Here is a 19,884-nt window from a genome sequence, read left to right as displayed (position 1 = left end):
TTTCACTTTAAAACAAAGGCATAGATTTGTCAGTTTAACCATAGCAAAGCAAATCTTGTCAGTTTCACCTTTTAAAAAAAGCCTTCCTTAAAACAGCTTCCTTCCTGGAGGATTCCTTAACTGAGGTATTACTGTAGCAAATTCAGCTGGTTAGCATATCCTGAACACCTTGGTGCAGCCATGGCATGGACAATATTCTGAACAAGACCAGAGGGGAAGGGATGGGGGAAGAATGCAAGAAGTCTCCTCTTCAAACAATGGTTAAATTATCAGGAAAACAGTCCATCAGCACCAGGTCTTGGTGACTTTATAAGGTGCCCATGTGGAACTGTCTTATGACAGTTAGCAGCCCACAGCCAGCATAGGGCATTTTCTGCACAAAAAGACGTTTTGTACATGTTATACTGCACAGTACTTATGCCACTTCCAATATTTATGCATTTGTCTGGATGAGTTATCCTGCCTAACAAATATTTAGCATTTAAAAATACTTCTTCCAAGTGCTCAAAATGCTTTGACGTATGGTCACAGTGGGATTAAAGATTACTTAACACTAATCCTGAAAGCTAGTCTAGCTTCACTATCTCTCTGTATGACAGATGGGGACAGGCAGAAGGCCCCCACAACTCTGAGACATGAACAAGGGAATTCCAGCTCTCATGCACTAGGCTGCCTGACCTGAAGCAAAGAGTTTCCATAGGCCACACCTGGAAGGCAAATGGGTTGATCTACCAATCAGTCTTTCTGAAGCTCTCTGAACATTAAAAACATTGGAGCTGACCTGACCAGGTTTTAGAGTAAAAAGGTGAGGAGTTTGACTAGTGTCTTGTGTGCCCCCGTTTTCAGAAAATAGAGGTGGAGATGCACTGGAACCGGCACAACAGTAAGTGTGCCTCTACCCTAGGTCTGTAGAATGGCTTCTACAGGTGGCAGCAGGGATAGCGCCAAGTGATTTAGCCTTCTTCTCCCCCTGCCATTCTTTTGATAGAATGCTCAAAGCCACCATGAGAAATAAACACAATTATTAGATTTCAGGATGACTTATCCAGCGCTGTTTCCATCTCCTGCACCAAACATCTAAAATTTAATTCTCTAACAAATCACAGAAAGGTGCAAAACACATTAATAGAGCAACTGTAATTGCGTTAACAGAATGTAATAGAAAACTTCCCGTGGCAAAATCTGGTCATCACACAGACTAAAATACCAGCCTTCTGATAAGAAACTTGCACACATCAGCTAGTAATCCCAGTACTATAATAGCTGGCACGATAAACTAGTGACAATAGGATCAACATTTATTTTGGCGGTGGGGAATAACACTGTGATGGATGAAAAATGAGAGATTCAAGTGGACTGTTAATTCATTCCCTAAAATCATATATTTTTAGGGCAATAAAGACACAGATGTTTGGTATGTTCTGAGGAAGGGCACTTAACATTCCTTAGAAGATAACAGCTGTTGAGCAGATCTTTAAGCTTCCTAATACTCCCCCACCCAATCCTGCAAACTTTCAAAGCATACCCAAAACTATAAAAAAATAAAACCCTATACATTCTGCACTAAGAAAATGCAAATTCTGCGCCAAGGTAAACTAAAAATTCTGCAGTCAGACATGAGGGTGGGCAGTTATGCATTGTCAAAAGACAGGAAATGACACATTCAAGGAAAAAAAGGCAAAAGAGGGTGCAGATTTGAATAAAAATGTGTATATGTTAATTTATATGTATGGATGCACATTTAGAAAACCATTAAGTGGAAATAAACACATACCATAGTAGGGAAGCCTGTGACCAGGTGACCTATGCAGGTGCTCAGGCTGCTGTCCTGGTGCTAATTGTTGATGGGTAAAATTCAGGCTACCCCTCCCCCTTCTTATGGTTCTTAACCTTTGAACTGGATTTGGACTGGACAGCCCATTCAGAGGACACCTTCAAAGAGAAAGGTTGCCCTACTTGATTTTAACTGTCACTTTGAAGGATGTACTCTGGTTTTGAAAGGCATTTGGAGGGGGTATTCACAACATAGATTCACATCAGCAATACACATTCTCCAGATGAGAAAGCAAGTGACAAGTTTTGAAAGAATTCACCACTGACAAAACAAATTGTGTGTGAGAGAGAGACAGAGAAAGAATGTGGCATAATCATGTAAATTGTTACATCAAACCCAGATTTGTCACCGCTGTCATGATACCCAATTTGGACATTTTTCTTCTTCTGTTAGTATTCTCATTTAGCATTTTTTTGGGCTATTTTTAAATTAAAAGTGAACAGGTCTAATTTTGTCAAGGTAGAAAACACACAGGTCACCAGCAGATATGAAACACTGAAGATTTTCCAGCGAACAGTGTCAATTCTGAGTCTATCCTCTGCAGGGCTAACTAGTCCCTGGTTAGAATTCCCATCTGTAGCACCCAACGAACGACTGAAAAATGCAAAGCACCAATTTGTCCCAAAAGGCGTTCACACAGTTTGGCTGGCCACAGTAGCTAAACATGTATTGAAGAAATGAGTCCTGGTATTGACAAAGGGATGAGGATATATCCTTGATGTCACATACTTCAGAAACACAGCACAAGGTCAAGGATAAACCCCCAATCTGAAGCTGGACAAAGGGATTATTCCTGCAACTGAACTAATGATGTCAAGATATTCCAAGTGCAAAGCTCAAAACAAGTCTCAAGCCCTCCTTCCCTTTGAGCGCCTTTGAAATGCAGTGCAGGATAATCCCCATCCTCCTTACCTCCAATGTGCAGAGATTGGTCTTCTGAAGAGGGCTAGGGCTTGTTCAGACACTGTGTTTTAGAGGCAAAACAAGCACCTTGGAAAACAGGTGGAAATGAGCCTCAGCCTTCCTCCCAACTTTGGAGCTGAAGAGGAAGGCTGGAGATCATCCTCACAGCTGCACTGTGTTTCTAAAGAGTTCTGAGCACCTTAAAAGTACAGCACAGCTGTGGGGGTGATACTCCCCCCCTCCCCATTCTCCAGATTTAAATTTGGGAAGAAGCCTGGAGTTTGGCACACACGCCAGAGGTCTAGGGAACACTCGCCTGGGTGAGCAGAATTGGAGAACCCGGCTTTCAGATTTCCCCCAGCCGTTCTGAATTGTCTGGTTTTCTCACGTGGGAAGTTGTCAGGCTGCCAGTACAAAGCAGTAGGTGCAAAGAACTAAGAGAGAGATGGACTTCTGAGTTAGAAAGTCAAGAAGGGTACAAAGAACAGCCCAACTAATTACATGAAGCTAAGAGAGTATTGGACTCCTATTTCTTGAACAGCCCCCCTCCTCTGCTGCATGGAAATATTTTTATTTACTATAACATTTACATCCCACCTTTCCTCCAAGTGGCAGGAGGTAGCGTACAAACATGACTGTCCCCCCTCCTATTTTATTATTACAGTGACCCTGTGACATAGGTTAGGCTGTGAGAGAGTGACTATCCCAAGGCCACCAAGTCAGCTTCATGCTGAGTGGGGATTTGAACCCAGGTCTCCCAACGTCCAGTACAACACTCTAACCACTGCACCACGCTGCCTCTCTTTTGCTTGACAGTGTGACTTTTCAGAAGCAGTTAGTGCTATAAAATCTATGGTTAAAGTGAAAAATCCCACTGAGCATGCAAAAAACCTCTTCAGCATGTCTAAAGTCAGTCTTTGGAGCCTTGTCAACCTTTTTATCATTTGGGGTCTTTTCAAGGGGAAAAGAAACACCATTAATTGTGCAAGTTGAATCGAGCAGTGTTGATTCTGTCCTTGTCCTTCCAATAAATCTTTTAGAAGGCTTCCTTTTCTCACTCCCCCGTTTTTGTTTTCAGCAAGAAACATAAAATGACCAGCATATGACAACAGATCACTGTAAAAAGGGTAAAGGTTGTCTTTAAGAAACAACAAGAAGCAACTACAAAAGAAGAAGAGGAAGAAAAAAGCAAACTCACTGCCAAACCGTTCTTGACTGCAGGGATAAAACTAACAGCCACCATAAACACTTTTATAGAGGGAAACTGAAAGATGTAATTCGCTTAATACGTAATATAAAAAAGGATCAATGATAAACAATACCCACAAAAGCAGACAATATTTTGATGGATCAACAAGTATGGATCTAGGTCAGGGGTCACCAATGTGATGTGTGTAGGCGCACATGTGCTCACAGAGTCCCATCCCATTCCTCCCCTGTTGAAATTTGGCTTGCAAGAAACCTTCCCGCTTCTGCTGTGACACCCTCCTGCTGCAGAAATTAGCCTTGAAGAAAAGTCTTCCATTGGCTCCAACAGAAAGCTTTTTTCAAGCGTTACCATCACCCCTCCAGCTGCACTCTCCAAGATTGCCTCCTCTTCCCCCCCTCCCCCCAATTAGGCTTGAAAAAAAGTGATTTCTGGCACGGGGTGGGATTGAGAAGGATGAGCGTGCATACATTGTGTCATTACAGTAGGCGTGTGGTTGTGATGCGTGAGCTGTGCCCACAACAATTTCTCTGTTTTGTAAATGTGTGAATGGGCCCAGAAAGATAAGTGATTTCTGATGAAGGTTATCTACATGAGTTATAAACTGAAGCCAAACTCCCATAAAAGCCTCTGACTAACAATAGATTGCAAGCCTGAGGGCTTATTATTGACATTTGTAAGTAACTCTGGCAGCCTTTTTCAGCCGAAGAGGGTGATAAAAATGCTTTAAATAAAATAAAGTGGCCTCAACTATTCTTTTTTTCTACTGCATAAGCAGAATACCAGAAACTTCCCAGTAAATAAAGAATGTGGGCAGTTTTCAATTGGATAATTTTTGGAGAGCTTGAGGTATCCATCGAGTCCTACAGCTCTTCACCTGCTCATGTCGACAGGGCCATATGGGAACCTGCTAGTCACTAGTGGCTAGTGGTTTGCCTACCGTGAATCCATAAGTAACTAGGATTTAGATGGTCCAAGACCAGCACAAAGTCTGAGAGAACGCTCCAACACTCAGTCCCCACTAGATTAAGGTCTAGTGGTGAAAGCCAGTGTGGTGTGCGTGCCACAATCCCATGGGAGAACTGCACAAAGTGGCAATGGATGCAGAGTTTGTCTTCTTGAGAATTTCAGCTGAAAAAAACCAAAAACTTTTAGCTCTCCTGGTTGTACAAATATGGTTGAAAACAAATGGGCAATTGATTACTGAGATCTCTCGAGTCAGAATAAAGGTTTCTGGAGATCAGAAAATGAACCTGCAATACCCTTTATACCTTCTCTCCCAAAACCTAAATAAAGCAAAACTAATAAAAAGGGCAGAATCATGAAAAATAAATTATACATTTACTTAATTTGCATCGTTTATAAAGGTGGCAGAGAGGTTTTTATGCAGAATATGAATTGCTTCGGCAGAGAAGTTATCTTACACATGCAAAGAACAAAATATGCTTTGCTATCGCTTTGGAATGGCAGCTGTTGCTATTTTGAGAATGAACACACACAGAGACATATATTCCTAGGTTGGATTTCAATTAGCAAATGAGGCCCAGGGTGGCAGAAAACATACAATTAACTTTTTAGCTTTTTTAAAAAAAATACAATGCACTTGCTTCTTTTTAAAAGGGCATTTAACACAGCTGTACTCTGATTTCCCCCAATGCTACTACTGTACCTTGAAGTTAAGGCTGCATTTTCCCAACAACTGAACTGATTAAAAATATGCAGTTAAGTTATTCCAACAATATGGGCTGCTGTGAAAAAGATACAGAATGAACAGGTTCTATTGGGGGTGAAGAATGTATTGTTCCACTGGTTTTCAACGGCTCTCAAATTTCATGTTCACCGATATTAAGTAGCAAGGTTATACCCAGAAATTAGGTACTACTGGACTGTAATAAAATTCTTGTTACTTCATTTCTGTGGTGAAATTGCTAGGATAGACTACTCTGCAATGTGATCAGCACTACATCACTTTTGGCTCGGATGTTTGCCTGACACTATAAAGATGAACAGGCACAATCAATCTTTTAGATTTTCTTTTTTCACATATCAGTGAAAATTTGGAACACACAACACTTTATCATTTGTGTATCATGTATTATTAGTTTTTTAAATGGACCTTCTTAAGTCACTTATCACAACAGCTTAATGGAATTTGCAGCCACAAACTTGTGGTAATGGCCACTAGCCATTTTTACAAAAGAAGGATTAGACAAATCCATAATGATAACTCTAACGGCAGTTATTAGCCATGACAGCTGGGTGTAGTCTCCTTGTTCAGAAGTACTCCCAAGTGCTGGTTCCAGGAATCTAGGGGTCCTTGGGCATGGCACCCGCAGTGTGGCCCTCTAACCTGGAAGAAGCGGAACGTGCAAACTGAGGGTTGTATTTCACCAAGTAGAGTAAACCCACTGAAATTAATGAACCTAAGTTAGCCATGTCTCTTAACTTCAAGGGGTCTACTCTGCATAGGAGTAGCACTGAATATCACCCTGAGGATTTTCTTGGGCTGCATTTTTCGATACTCTGTGCAAAACAGAAATGGTAGCATTGAGAGGGTAGTCCTGAGGCCCTGGCAAATGCCCAACTTTGCCGCCATCTAGAGTTGGCCCCAAGTATACCTCTGAATACCAGCTGATGGGAACAAAGAACTAGTTGTTTCCTTCATGGTCTGCTTGAGGGATATATATACACATATATATTCACTAATAAGCAAAAAACCTTGCAGTTTAAGAACGTACCTATAGCCCACAGATATTTCTATCAAACTTTAAAAAGCAGGGAAATTGGGCAGCTATAGTGAATGCACCAGGGACCAACCTGAGCTCCTCTCTGAGATATTGTACTGCCCTACAAATTTGTCAAAATGCAGTGTGGGTGCCCAAGGCAGTGGCAGCTCAGAGCTGCAAAGGAACAGTCAGGACAGGGCAGGCAGCTTCTCAACAACCATCCTAGATCTACCAGCTCAGCAGCCCCCAACACACCAACAAGGCTACTTCAGCCTCAGTGACGGAGGAGGAAGGAAGCAGTGGGCGCAGGGGGGCAGGAGGGTTACTGAGGAGCTGCCCTGCCCTGCCTGCTCCTGTGTGGCTCGCTTTGGCCAGCTGCCTCCTTCCTCTGCTTCCCTCCTCCTTGTGGAAGAAGATCTAAAGGGGGGGGAAGAGAGGAGGTGGCAGTTTGGTGACCTGCCCAAAGAAGGGGAAGAGGAGGCGGCTTGGCGACCTTTAGTGGGGGGAAGGAGACTTGGCTAGGTCTAAGGGGGGTGAGTTTGGCAAGGCCTGGGAGCAGTGAGGGGTTTGGCAAGGGGGGTAGGCGTTCCTTTGCACCTCCATCATGGGGGGGGGAGAAGTGGAGGAGGATCATAAAAGGCTTGTGGTGAGCTCTAAGGGGAGGGGGGCAGTAAGAGCAAGGGGGTAAGGTGGGGTGGGTGAGCAAAGCAAGCAGGGGCGGCACCTCCTAGTAAATGTAAATAAAAGACATACAGTCATGTATGTCCAGATTCACGAGATGTAACAGTTTTGGCAACTGTCATATGCCACTAAAACACCAAGGAAGCAATGCAATAGATAACAGCCAGGAACTTTGCTTGCTGGCCATGCAAGTAAAGGAAGGGCAATAGGATGATGCACATGGAGCCTAAACACACACACACACACACACACACACACACACACAAATGGACTGCCTTCAAGTCGATTCCGACTTATGGCGACCCTTTAGGGTTTTCATGGTAAACGGTATTCAGAGGGGGTTTACCATCGCCTTCCTCTGAGGCCGAGAGGCAGTAACTGGCCCAAGGTCACCCAGTGAGCTTCATGGCTGTGTGGGGATTCGAACCCTGGTCTCCCAGGTCCTAGTCCAACACCTTAACCACTACACCACACTGGCTCTCACACATACAAAAAGGGCTTGCCAAAAATGAAAGGTGAAATTCAGATCCACATGATAACTTCGTATTATTATTTTTTAACAAACAGATTACAGACAAGTACTGATTAAACATCGGAAAGGGAAAGCAAAATGAGACAATGAATGGATGCAGCTGGCAGTGGACTGCCTGAGGATGTTCACATTATCAACGATGCAATTATGAACCTTTAAGCCTGCAATACCGACAGCACAACAGAGGCAATGTTTATCTCTCTTCATTTTGTAACCAATTGCTAGCAAAACAAAACACACCAAACCCACGGCACGACCCCCTCCTTTAAAGAATTGCAGACAAACATTTGAGCCTCCTTTGTGTCCAGAGCCCTTTCTTCTCTGTCTGGCACATCATTGAGAAAGGCTGCCCTCCTGTGTTCATTAGCCCAGGCTGAGCCGAGATGCTCTTTATAGCTGAAATGGCTTCAGGCTGGCTACTTTTTATATATATAATAAAACTACCGAGTCAGAGAGCGTGAAATTAGTCCAAATGTTTGCACAGAAGTTTTTTTTTTTGGGGGGGGGGAGCAAACAGGGCTTGGGTGGCAAACACCACTGTTCCTCGACTTTCACAGAAAGTGGTAATGCTCACTGGTTGGCATCGATCCCACAAAGCCATTTTAAAACGGCATTCATGCCCACAGCTGCTCTTTGCACTAAGTGGAGAGTGCTTATTAAAGGCTCCCCAACTGTCAGAAGAAAATCCAAAGCAATTTGTGCTAAGACTGCCTGCGATGGGTTTAAAACGTATTATAGCAGGCACATTGTAAAAGGAGACCTACTAAATACCGCAAGCACACCTAGCTTTAACAGAAACGAGAACAAATCCAGAATGGTGAGACTGCATCTAACTGCAATTCAAGGCAGCCTTAGGGGTTTTGCAGCTTTTTATTCTTAGACAAAGTAGTCCCGCTAGCAAATATATGTACTGGCACATCTGCCTGCGATACCTTTTTAGTATCCTTGTAATGGTTCCTCAGTATTACGCTAGGCATGGCTGTGGCTGCCAAGGAAAGGTTAGGGCAAAACCCTCTGACACAAATATGGCAGCCAGCTTCTAAACCATGTAATCAATTCTGTGGCCCGAAAGGGATTTTAGACTTAGCAGTTCCCCGCTGCAAGCCATTTCAGAAAGTGAGACAAGGACCAGCGTGCAATGTGAAATGAGGGAGTGCCAAAAACCTCACCAGGCACCTGCAAGTCCTTAGGTGTCTCTTTGCATTCTAGCCACTATAAGGGCAGGTGTGGGGAACCTTTGGCCCTCTGGATGTTGCTGAACTACAACTCCCATAATCCCTGGCCATACTTGCTAGGGCTGATGGGGGTTGTAGTTTGGCAACATCCAGCAGGTCAAAGGTGCCCCATACCTCCTACAAGGAAATTAGAATAATTGCCTGAACAGATTTAAATAGAATTTAACACATATAAATGCCGCCCTGGGCCCGTGGGATATCAACCTAATAAATAAATAGCTAGATAAATAAATAAATGGTGTAAGATGTGACCATTCAGAGATGTCTCACCAGTCCGTTCTCTCTTCTGGAAAAGGTGACAGCCTTGGGAAAAACCCATGGTTCAGAGGTAGAGTGCCAGGTCTTATATATATATATATATATATGTATATCCACATACAGTGCCATAAGTTTTATTGAAGAAAGACAGGATGTTTTACTATTTCCATGGTGCCAGGGTTAATCCATGGTCAAAGCACCTTGAGACATTTGCCTGAGACCTTGGAAAGCAAGTGCCAGTATGTATACAAAGTACTAGGCAAGGCAGATCAGTGGTCTGACTCAGACTAAGCAGGGCTATGGGTATGGCAGTACCATATAGAAGAGTGTAGGTCTACGACTGGCGAGACGCATGTTCAAATTTTTTCTCAGTCATGAAGCTCTCTCTGTCCCTCAGCCTAATAGCCGGCCTCACAGGGTTGTTGTGAGGGAAAACAGAAGGAGCATTTTGAGCTCCTTGGAAGAAAAGCGGGATATAAATTTAAGAAATAAAATTTAAGAAGGGTGCAATCCTGCAGGAAAACAGAAAAAGCAAAATAAATGTAGTAGCAGGCACACAGCTTCCCAAGAAGCTTTTCATATGTTAAAAAATGACTAAAATGCAAGTTTCTAGCCTATTATCTATAGAAGTATGTAGTTATGTTGAGAACTGAACGAGCTCCAAGCTTCTCTTTGGGACTAAAATTAATGTTGAATACATAAGATGTTTTGATGTAGTAGCAAAGTGATTTGCTTTAAATAAAAAGTTGTGTTTTTTACTCAATTTAAGAAAAATAGGGCTTCCAGGCCAAAATGCTTTCAGCAAGTAGATGCACACAACAGCTTCCTGTTTTTCCCCCAACTTGTCCTTGCTCAATCGCTCAGCTTACAAGTCCAATTTGTTTTATTTTATTTTTGTTCTGACATTTAGAGGATAAATTATGATTCTCAACCATGAAGAAATCAAAACAATTGTTGCGAAACAGGTCTTCTCTGTACTCATACCTATCTCTGTCTTGAAAAATGAGAAACTACTTCTCACATCACTTAACTCCCTCTGCTGCCCTTGACTTCCCCATTTTTAAAGAGAACATCAAGTATTTTGGAGCCCTTATCCTAAATTTTTGGAATAGGGGCTATGTTTGCCATAAAATCTTCACATCCTGCACGAAAAGCAGAAAATAGGCTTTCCACCTCCCCTTCTCTTTTGATACAGGAAAATGTTTTTCCTCTGGCATGTTTTAATGCTTTACCCTCAGAACAGTTAGAGGGCAGATGTAACAAAGTTCTGGTAAAACACAGATACTGTCCTTATTATACTGAAGAAGTGGAGGGCTGGGTTCGTATTAACACTAAGCCGTTGCTAACATTTATAAATTATGGCTTATGAGTGTGTTTCGTTTGTGGTTAAGTGGCTGTGCTGGGTTTAACCAATCAACTAAACCATGGTTTAGTGTTGTATTTAAGCCACGTGGCATCCTTTATGTCTGTATAAACGTATGGGTGGCTTGCATAACAGAATGAACAGAAAAAAGGTGGCAGTAAGAGAGGAAAGGACTTTGACCCTGCCTGCTGCCATATGTGAACCCTGGCAATGTTCCCCTACAAGAATGAATATCTTTAAGCAGTTAAATGCTGCTTACCCCCACCCTAAATGAAGGTTACTGTGGTTAGCAGTAACATCAGTGCAGAAAACACTACACTGTGGCAAGAATTCATGTAGGAAGCAGTATGCAAATCTGTGGTGTGCGATCCACCTTGAACCATGGATTAAGAGATCATGTTGTGTTCGCGCTGGGTCTTATACAGAAGTATGGTCTGAGCGTCTGGAGCAGGACTTTCTTAAGAGTGACAGTACAGCTTTGCTACACCCTCCCTTAGAAGAGGTAACAAAGAAGGATCTTTATATGGTACCAAAAGGTAAGCTGTTTGGGGGGGGGGCATAGTATTAGTGTACTGTAGTAGTTGCAACACTAGTTAAATGTTGAGGACCACTGGAATACCCTGGTCAGGTTTCTCACTCATAATAGCTTACCTCACAGAGTTGTGAGGATAAAATTAAGAGAGGCCAATCCTGAATACTATTCAGAGCTCCTTGGAAAATGAAAATAAAAATGTAAATCAAAGCATAGGGTTGCATCCAACTAAATAGAAATGGAGTTTTAGACCTTCAAAGGCCCACTGAGAATTGTACGCAAGACACTTTGAGGGTAAAGTTGCTCGCCTCCATAGCAATGCAAATTGTCAGACAACAAAATACAGGAAATAAGGGCAGCAATAAATATACAATTAAAAATCAACAGGCAGAAAAATCATTAAGTGGTCCATCAAGTTCATCAGCAATTTTCCAGTGGTCCGCAGGGAAAAAATGTTTGAGAGCCACTGGCTTACAGAATTCAAGTCCAATACATGTAGCTAGCTGTTCTAAATGATTTACTGTGATGTGTTTTTCTTAGGGACCAGGATATCCCTTTGTTTTACTCTACGAAAGAGGTTTAGACATTTTTTTAAAATGCAAATGAGTTATACACTATCAGATATGAACAAACATACTACTGGTCTGATACCTGGGTGCCTATCAGGAGTTCAGCATAAAATGTTCAGCGGAAATGCCATATGGAAGAAGTCAGGTATTTCAACAGATTTTATATGCAAATGCAGTCTCAGTGAGAATTCCTTCTCAACCATTAAATAGATCTGAGATCAGATTCTATTTGACTTTGCATGGTGAGATTTTAAAAGGAGAGTGTCTGGAGAAATGTGTATACAGAGGTGGAGGGAAAAGAATAGCGAGCAAGGGGGAACTCTCTGTGCAGCAGAGAACACAGGGCAGCCACTGGACAGAGAAGTGAAAAGGAAAATACTCCTGATTGCCACGGAGGCAGGACTACATGCCCGTGCCCGAAAGAACGGCTGTTATGCACTGTGCTGAATGCTCAAATGATGCTGGAACAGGGCCTTCGGGGTGGCAGTACCGACTCCTTACCAGGCCATAGCAGCCAGGTACCTTGTCTGTTGTCTTTGAAGCACCTGCTAAAGATGTTCCTCTTTCAATAAACTGCCTAAATTTTTTACCCCAAGTTTATGTCCCAGCTTGAATTGATTTTAGTTACATGATGTTTTAAACTTTTTAAATTTATTCATCTGTTATTGGTATATGCCCCCAAGTCGATTACGACACGGTGATCCTATGGATTTTTTTGGGACATATTCATAGGGTTTTCATGGTAAGAGCTATTCAGAGGTGGTTTACCATTGCCTTCCTCTAAGCCTACAGCACCTGGTATTCCCTGGTGGTCTTCGGTCCAAGTACTAACCAGGACTGACCTTGCTTAGCTTCCGAGATCAGATGAGATTGGGTGTGTTGAGGGTAGTATGGCCGTAGCTATTCATATACACACACACAAAAGTTTGTTTTCATATATCAAATTGTTTTAACTGTTTTTATATAGAGTGCTCTGGGATGCCTCATGGGAAGTGATTCACAAATGAAACAAGTAATAATATTAACTGGTTTATATATTGGTTCAGTTATATATTTTATTGTTTCCCTTTATGTAAATTGCCAGGGCGATGGTGGTTCTACTGAAAGGCAGTACAGACACATCTATAACCATCAATAAAAATATACACCCAAGAGAGCCCCAATAGTTTTGGACACATGATACCCTTTAGCAAAAACCCACACGAACAATGCTCTGATCTGTAAAACAGGCTTTTTTGGTAATTTCTCCAGGAGTTGCAGACCTGAAAGAGGAGTGTAATTAGAGCAGAGCACAATTATGCTGCAAATCAGTACAACACAGTTTCCCATGGATAGGGAGCTACATTTATAATTCTGCGATGCACAGACATTGTGACAATGAGATATACCCTGATAAACAAAGCAAAGAGTTCTGTGCAAATCAGCGTAAGAGCTTTACGTTCCAATAACATCCCATCATCCCTATGCCATATCTTCATTAAGCATTGTGCCAATTTCCCCTAAATGTACTAAAACTGCATGATTTATTCCAATTGCAACATCTGGAAAAACTTTCAAAGAAATTAGTATTTGGCAGGGGCTGGTGGGAAAGGGCAAAGGAGAAGGCGAGTAATGGAGTAGAGATGCAACAGGGCAGGGGCATCAGAGCTATACAAGACAGATATGTATGTGAAATATAAATAAATATGGAGTCATCCTTCATTAATGGAAGCTCTAAGGAATCTGCACATTTCAACAGTCATCTGCACATTTTCAAGATTTTTCCACCAGCATAAAGTTTAAGATTGTGTGTGCTTTAAACAGATAAATAGCTGTTCCCAAGGTGTACACTAGTGGAGCCTTCACCAACCTGGTGCCCCCCAGATGTTTTGGACTACATTTCCCATGAGCTGCAAGTAGCACAGTCATGATGTCTGGGGCTGATGGGAGTTTTAGTCCACATTATCTGGAGGGCACCAAGTTGGCGAAGGCTGAGACAGCCTTCAATCGTGAAATATTTGCTGGTGGCAACTATTGTACAAGAAAAAATAATATTCTTTGAAACATGGAGAAGGGCAGTGCAGGCTTTCTGCAGAAAAATACCACTTAAAGGTTACAACATGCCTTGTGAGAAAGGAATGCAAATCTGAAACTGTTGGATCCCTTATAACACAAAACCCATATAACAGAAAAACAAGATGAAAAACAAATGTTTCTGTCCAAAATCTGATACCAAATCATCATTAAGCTTCCCAAAGTTCATTGGTTGGTTTTTAATTTCGCTCGGAAAAAAATAACCATTTACAGATGGTTTACATTTAGAAGACCATTTAATATACACATGTACCTTAGGCAGAGAAGTCTGGCATTTCTCCCTGAACCAAATTGCCAACTGCATGGCATTTGCTTGTTCCAATGGCCTAGTTTCTCATTTTTGTTCCTTTTTAAAGACTTTCAATTGTGTTAAAAGCTGAAACTATCAAGCCATGGAGTCTTGGGGCCGGTTCACAAACCTAACAAGTCAAATTTCAGGGGTGGTGCCCAAAGCCATCTGTGGCCCCATGTGCCACTTATGTGCAAATCATCCCATCCACAACGGTTGCTGACTTGCTTCAGCAGCAGCAATTTCTCTAACAATATTTTGCATAAAAGAACCAGTCTTAAGAACTGTTCCTTCACTCCCATATTTAAATGCCTTCTTCATCTCTCTGGGTGTGCTTGTAAGCAATAAAGTATGGTTTAGCACTATGTGGATAAGCGTTCACAAGAGCGAGGAAAGCACTGGGCTCACATGTGTATTCCCCCTCCCTGCACTTCTTCTCAGGAGGAGGACCTGTTGAGTTTAGTTTTGCTTTCAGATCATCTGAGCTTAGTGCTATGTGCAAACGAAGGACCATGGTTTGCAAGAAACAATGGTCAGTTAAAAATAAGCTGGCTTCAATAACCCATGGTTTGATGCTGGCTTGTTTTAAAACAATTGTTTTAAAACCATGGTCTCTGGCTCATATACAACACTAAGCAGAGATTCTTGAAGGGCTCCTTTGGGAGGAAAGAAGGGACATAAATTCAATAAATAAATAATAATAAATTCTACAGAACTCCTCCTCCCAGCCTCGTGGGAAGATCAATGCTTCGCTCAGGTGAGTGGAGGCTCACTTACATACTGCTAAACTAGGAATGGGAAAACCTGTGGGCCCCCAGATGTTGTTGGACCACAGCTTCCATCATCCCTGATCATTGGCCATGCTGGCTGGGGCTGATGGGAGTTGATGTCAAATAACATCATGAGGGCTGCCAGTTCCCCATCACTGTGCTTAAACTGTGGTTTACATTTACATGCAAACAGGGCCCCGTCTCTTACCATTCTAGCAACTTCTACTTTACTTGAAGCTTGCCCAAAATCCATCACAATGAAAACTGAACAGTAAAACCCTCTGATAACATCTCAGAGTTTTTCACATTATTTATCATTATTTATTGGCAATTAAAATTGCTAGGCACTGTATAAAATTACGTTTGTCAGTGCTGTTGCAAACGGAAGTGTTAGTTGTAGCTATGTTATTTTGCAGGTGGATATTTTCAAAAACTCTTGATTTTCCAGTGAAGAACACTGCTCCTTCATAGCTGGCACCTAGAATGTTTGGTTCAAGTTCAAGTTTGGTCTAGAGATGTAGGAAACTAAGATAAGAATTCTGGACCATACCACTGGCAACAGCAGATGGAGGATACCATTTTTAAATACCTTCTCTCCCCCTTGCCAATTGAAAAAACCTAACATATCCCCTCTCCCTGATGTGCTACTTTTCTACTTGAAGGGGGCTTTTTACATAGGGAAGCATTAAAAAAGTGATTTCCCCACCTGTAATCTGAAGTAGTAGTTTCTTTCCTCTCTGTGCTAGCTAAACAGGTTTCAGACAATGATCACAACAGGACACAGAGCAGGCAGATGCTTCAAGTACACTAGGCCCCTAAGCAACCTTCTACCCATAAGTAAAATCTTACGTTTACTTATGCTAATCAAATCCATCTTAACAGACAACTCTCGATAAAAATCATACCAGAGAATAACTGTAAGCAAAATCTGGGGTTAATTACAGCTAAGTCAGTGAAGTTTATATTTTGATGATACATATTGTTGAGAGATCCCATGATATGGTGCTTGACAACCTGCTTTAAAGCAACTAAGCTTGCAGCCCTACACACACTTACTGGGAGCAAGTCCATTTACACTCAGTGAGGTAGACATGTATAGGATTGCACTGTAAAATTAAGGTTAAATCTTGAAAACCTTGGCATTTAGAAGAAGAATCTGTCATTCATCAGGTTTTACAAAACTAAGTTACAGATTTTAGTTGTATCATGGCAGTCTTCTACAAAAAATCAGGACACAGGAAATTATATAAAAAAAGGTTATCCCAAAATGCCTAACGAAAACCAGTTTTGATAAAATAGAACTATGCTGATATTTATCATTTTACCAGCCTTGATGGAAAAGAAATGAATATCACATGGCTTCTGAGGCAGCATTTTAAAATCAAGTGAGTTGGGCAAAAACATCTGGAAGGGATTTTACGTTTCCATGGTATTCAAAGATTTGGAGGGGAAATTTAGTTTCCCTCATCTTTTAGGAGATAAACATCTATTTCTGGAAATATGCAATATTAATGCCGATCATAAAAAACAGTATATTATAAATATGTTTAAGAACTGCTGTCTGTTTGAATGTCACAACTTTCAGTGCATGTGCTAAAATCTAACCAAATTTAGAAAACTTTAATTCCTCTGTGGTTAATGACTATATAGAGGATCGCACAACATCACAGGCACTGAAAGTTGTTCACCATACAAAAATTATTCTAGTTGCACTGAAAACACCCATCAGAGAAAGCTGAAACATCACACAGTTACTCAATTCACAAGGTTGCCAAGACAAAAATATTCTCCCTTATTATACATAGGAATGATAGCAAAGTCCTATTCACCTCAAACTACAAATCCATTTTTCCGAGTTGGGAGATTCAGAATAAGCTTAGGGTCATTCCTGCTTTGAGGAGGAGGTGGACTAAGGAGAATAGCCATTGAGCATAAAATTGCCTTATAATGAGCCACCTTATTGGCCCATCTATTCCAGTATTGTCTTTTCTGAGTGGCAGTGGCTCTCCACAGCCTCAGATGTCTCAGCTCTGCTGCTAAAGATCATTTTCACGGGAGATGAGAGGACCTGAACTTGAGACTTTCCGCATGCATTGCTCAGCGGTAAAGCACAAGCTTTTCAAGGCAAAAATCCCACATTCAGTCACTACTAGGACAGCAAAGTGGGCTACATCAACTTTACCCAGTCATATGCTGATAGACGCCGTTAGCCACAGTTAGCAAGACCAACAGTCAAGGATGATGGAAGTTTTAGTTCAAAACAACTGGAGGACACTAGGATGAGGAAGGCTGGGCTGGACAGACCAAAAGTCTGATTCATCATAAGGCGGATTCCTGTGACCTAATGGCCCATGGAGTTATTTCTCATTCTGTTCCAGTTATTCTACCATATGCAAGCTTGTTAGTGCCCTTTGCTAATGGTGGCATTAAACTGCCAATTTTAAATTACAGATTTTTTACTTTGTACTACTGATTTTTTTTTTACCTTATATGCCCGATTGAGTTTGATTGGGAGGATTTTATTATGTGAGTCACACTGAAAACTGTTCTGGCTGAAGGGCGGTGCAGACGTTTAATACATAAAAATGTTTTCAAATGCAGTCTTCAGCAATGCAGCTGCTGCCCATCACTGATGTAACAGCAAGCACCTTCCTCAAACTGCACCTTTTATACATAATAGCACTGGAGGATAGAATGGAAAAAGTTGAAGCATGCTCACCTAGCACGTTCCCCGAAGGCACCTCTTGTAGTTCCTCTAGTCCTCTTCCCATCAATAAGTAGAGACCTTCTATAGTGCAGCAGGCTAAATGAGGCACTGAAGGTGGGTTATCAGCAGCAGAACACCCCGAAGGAAGCTGTGGCAAAGTTGCATGCATTTTAATATATAATTCTATTTTATAATGTACGTTCTTTAACTGCTGGTTTTATTTATATTTTGAATATATTTTATAGGTTAACTTGTTTTTCACTCTGACTTTTAGCAAGAATTTTAGTGGATATTTTATTTTACGTACACCGCTTAGAGGTTTTTAACAATTAAGCAGGATACAAATTCTGTATAAATAAGTAAATAAATATGAGGAAGGGGAGATAAAAGAGCTATGTAATAATGGATACTATTCCAGAAAAAAGTTCTTGACACATTTTCCTGAAAAGCAAAAAGGCAACAATAGGATACACAAGAGCATTTTCTTCCTTTTCATTCCAGGCTGCAAGGGAGAGTGAGCTTGATTACAAGATTCTTAGTGGTAAAGAAAATGGAATACCATAAATCCTCCAATTATTATTATTTTTCGACAGGCAATGCCAAATTAAATTGAAGGAAACCTTCCCAAAGAAAAAAGAACATGGCTCCAAGAAGACTAGCATAAGAACCAGACAGGTGAGAAGCTGGGATGCCACATATGCAACTAGCAAACAAACCTTGAGTGTGATTGGCAGCTGGGGGCACAGTGCCAGATCTCTCCCTCTCCCTCTCCCCCCCCACACACAAAAAAGTTGTGCCTCCCTACATGGAGAGGGGAAAAGAGACACTTTTCAGCAGCACACTTTGTGAGATGGAGAAAAAGGGCTTGGACTTCCTCAGAGCAGCCCTTCCTATACAATAATGACTGGCAATGGCCTTAAGGGGTGTGTGTGTCAGGAACCTTTCTGCCCAGCAGGCCAGATCCTTATTTCCCCACCCCTTGCAGGAGATCCTCCGTGGCACAGAGTGGTAAGAGGTGGTAACGCAGCCGAAGCTCTGCTCACAGCCGGAGTTCGATTCCAATGGAAGGAGGAAGTCGAATCTCCAGTAAAAGGGGTCGAGGTCCACTCAGCCTTCCATCCATCCGTGCTCGGTAAAATGAGTACCCGGCATATGCTGGGGAGGGGGGTAAAGTAAGGCCGGGGACGGAACTGGCAATCCCACCCCATATATACGGTCTGCCTTGTAAACGTCGCAAGACGTCACTCTAAGAGTTGGAAACGACTCGCGCTATAAGTGCAGGGACACCTTTACCTTTTGCAGGGCCAAACGGTGGGCCACCCACCTGTCAACTACCTGACATTGCTCAACACGCAGCGGGTGGCCTTTTGAAAACAGCCTGTACTGCTCTTTGAGTCTCCATTTTCAGAGGTTCAAGGAGTAGCACTGGGAGGGAAGGCTTAAGGTATTATCTGGGTGTTCGTATCTATATTTGCTTTCTAATTCAGGACCTAGCCCAGACCTTCATGAAGATGGGGCAGGTGGAAAGTAATAAGGAAGGGGCTCAAGACTGCTGTTAGCAGCTGCTCATGTCCTTCTGAACCTCTTTGTTTGGTCTGCAGACCAAGAGGTTCACTCAATTACAAGAACATTAGATTCCTTAGACAATGCAAATTTGAAGATTTATGGTCTGATTCATCATGAATAAAAAACATCTTTTTTTTTCCTTTAAAAGGAAAAAGGGACTTGGTCAAGTCAGCCATAATGTGAAAAACCTTGTGCTTTATCTGTCTTCCCACCTTACCTTGTGCAATGATTCAGCAGGATCATATTTTGGTCCAAGAACAAAGAGCTTTTGTCCCTTTCTCACAACTCCACTAAACACCCTTGCAAAAGCAATAAAAGCCTCCTTGTTTTCATCTTCCTGTTTCACAGCTGCCAGGGTCATAGCCTCCATTTGACTTGTAGGTGGCTGATCATCGCCTAATGAAGAGTTGTGGAAGAAGCATTTATTTCTATTCTGCTCCATCTTCCCCTCAAGACTGGTCACAGTAAGATATACGATGTTATTCCATTGAAAATAAACCTAGGTTAGACATGTGTTAACTACAAGGGGTCTAACTCTGAGTAGGACTAGCACTGAACACCACCCATACTTACTAACAAATCAGAATTACACCAATATCCAACAATAATTAGCTACCAACTCGATAAAAATTGTCACAT

The 19,884-nt window shown here is 41.8% G+C and overlaps 1 protein-coding gene and 1 pseudogene across 1 annotated transcript in view; both read right to left on the bottom strand.

The window, feature by feature from the left end:
* Positions 1-19,884, bottom strand: part of EFL1 (elongation factor like GTPase 1) — a 74,454-nt gene that overhangs the window by 30,905 nt on the left and 23,665 nt on the right. Inside the window, exons 14-15 of the mRNA XM_061595228.1 lie at positions 19,463-19,641; positions 17,692-17,827 (exon numbers count right to left, since the gene is read on the bottom strand). Of these exons, the coding sequence (XP_061451212.1) occupies positions 17,692-17,827; positions 19,463-19,641 (315 nt within the window). The remainder of the gene's footprint in view (positions 1-17,691; positions 17,828-19,462; positions 19,642-19,884) is intronic.
* On the bottom strand, positions 12,624-12,742 carry LOC133370096 (5S ribosomal RNA; annotated as a pseudogene).

Source organism: Rhineura floridana, chromosome 14, assembly GCF_030035675.1.
Source record: "Rhineura floridana isolate rRhiFlo1 chromosome 14, rRhiFlo1.hap2, whole genome shotgun sequence".
NCBI lineage: Eukaryota > Metazoa > Chordata > Lepidosauria > Squamata > Rhineuridae > Rhineura > Rhineura floridana.
This window is presented reverse-complemented; position numbering and strand designations above follow the sequence as displayed.